At 64.6% G+C, this 1,581-nt stretch overlaps 1 protein-coding gene across 1 annotated transcript in view; it reads right to left on the bottom strand.

The window, feature by feature from the left end:
- Positions 1 to 320: 320 nt before the first annotated feature.
- CHLNCDRAFT_140110 (hypothetical protein) overlaps positions 321 to 1,581 on the bottom strand; it is a gene marked incomplete at both ends in the record, with an annotated part of 1,901 nt that continues 640 nt past the window's right edge. The window contains 3 exons of the mRNA XM_005843630.1: positions 321 to 349; positions 741 to 1,064; positions 1,260 to 1,352. Of these exons, the coding sequence (XP_005843692.1) occupies positions 321 to 349; positions 741 to 1,064; positions 1,260 to 1,352 (446 nt within the window). The remainder of the gene's footprint in view (positions 350 to 740; positions 1,065 to 1,259; positions 1,353 to 1,581) is intronic.

The following is a 1,581-nucleotide window of genomic DNA, read 5'->3' as shown; positions in this document are numbered from 1 at the left end:
GGAAGCATGTGCTACAACCAAGGGGCTTGCTTTTTCTGTGGGATGAAGCAGAATGCAGCCACACCGTTTGAAGAGAAAATGAAAGGGCACACACAGGGATGGATGCACAACGAAGGCGGTGTCTGGTAGAGAGGAACATGCGTGTAGCCCGAGGATGGTGGTACACAGGCGAGAGTAAGGGGTGTACATTCACGCCACCGGCTTGTGGAGGGTGCTCAAGGAGCAGCATTCACGGCAGTGCTCTGGTCGCCGCTGGTGGGGCCCTAGGGCCCCAGGCCTGGGGCTCCGCAGCGGCACCCTGAATGGAAGCTGCGCCGCCGCTAGTCCTGCTGCTGCAGCTGCCTGTGTCCTGCAGTCAAGGCAGAGCCAGTCCCACGCCCAAGTGAACAGAGCGAGCTTGGCAGCTGGCTCTTCGCGACACAACAGACAGCCAGGCTAGGCAGCAGCGGCGACAGCTGCAGCGCGCAGGTCCCAGCACACAGCAGCACCCAGCAGCAAAGCAAAGAGACTACACGGCAAAAAGGCGCAGCCACCCACCTTGACACTTGAGTCTGGCGCTGAAGTGTCGGCGCTTCCGCTGATGCTGGGCTGAGGGCTGGCGCTGCGGTTAACGCCATTGAGACTGCTGCGGCGGAGCGGGCTGGGGCGCAGAGCGTTGTTGCCTGCAGCTGCTGCAGCAGCAGCTGCAGCAGCTGCCATGGCAGCGGGCGCCACAGCAGGATCGGGAGTGTGCGGCTCACTCAGGGTGGAGGCTGCTACAGCTCCTGCCGGGTTGAGCTTGCGAGGCGTGGGTGTGGCGGCAGGAATGTTGGGGGAGCCGGGCGCCGCTTCTACATGCGGGCTGTGGTTGGCGCTGCTGACAGGCGACTTGGTAGGGGACTTGGTTCGGATGGGGGGCAGCGCCAGTGTGTTGGCGCCTTCCCTGCACCGCTGCTGGCCCTCGATGCCAGTCAGGCCGCTGAGCTGCGCCGCAGGAAGGTGACCGCGAGGCTGGCGTGGGGGCCCCAGCAGCAGGCGGCCCATCATGCGCAGGCACGCCAGAGTGGCGGCGATAGAGATGTACACTGCAGCAGGCAGTACAGCAGGCAGTAGAGCAGGCCTGTTTGCAACTTGCCAAGGCACTGCCAGGGCCGGGCCAAGTAAGTTGTTGCGGCGGTGGAGAGATGAGGTAATCTCCTTGGCCACCATTCGCTGCGGCACTCCTATCCCGTGGGCAGCTCACTCATAGCAGCAGCACTCCTATCCCGTGGCCAGCTCACTCATAAAGGCGCTGCAGGCCACGGCGCCCGTCACCAGCATAGCGCCCAGCAGCCACAGCGACAGCACGCTCATGGCGCCAGCCAGGAACAGGCCTGCGGATGCAGAAGGCAGCAGTGCCAGGTTGAGGCAGACGGGAGAGCAGGGAGGCAAGGCGCAACACAAGCTGTGGTGTCACTCTGGTGTGCTGCCCTCAGCAGGACATGCAGCTGAAGCCGTTGCAGGGGCCGCGGCAACGAGGGCCCCGCCTGTGCAGCCGAGCCCAGACCAGCCTACCTGAGGCCACAGCCAGGCCCACGAGCGCCCACACGCCGGCGATGCTGA

This window comes from Chlorella variabilis, assembly GCF_000147415.1.
Source record: "Chlorella variabilis unplaced genomic scaffold CHLNCscaffold_28, whole genome shotgun sequence".
Classification (NCBI taxonomy): Eukaryota; Viridiplantae; Chlorophyta; class Trebouxiophyceae; order Chlorellales; family Chlorellaceae; genus Chlorella; species Chlorella variabilis.
The sequence above is the reverse complement of the archived record's forward strand: the minus strand, read 5'-3'. Positions and strand labels throughout refer to the sequence as shown.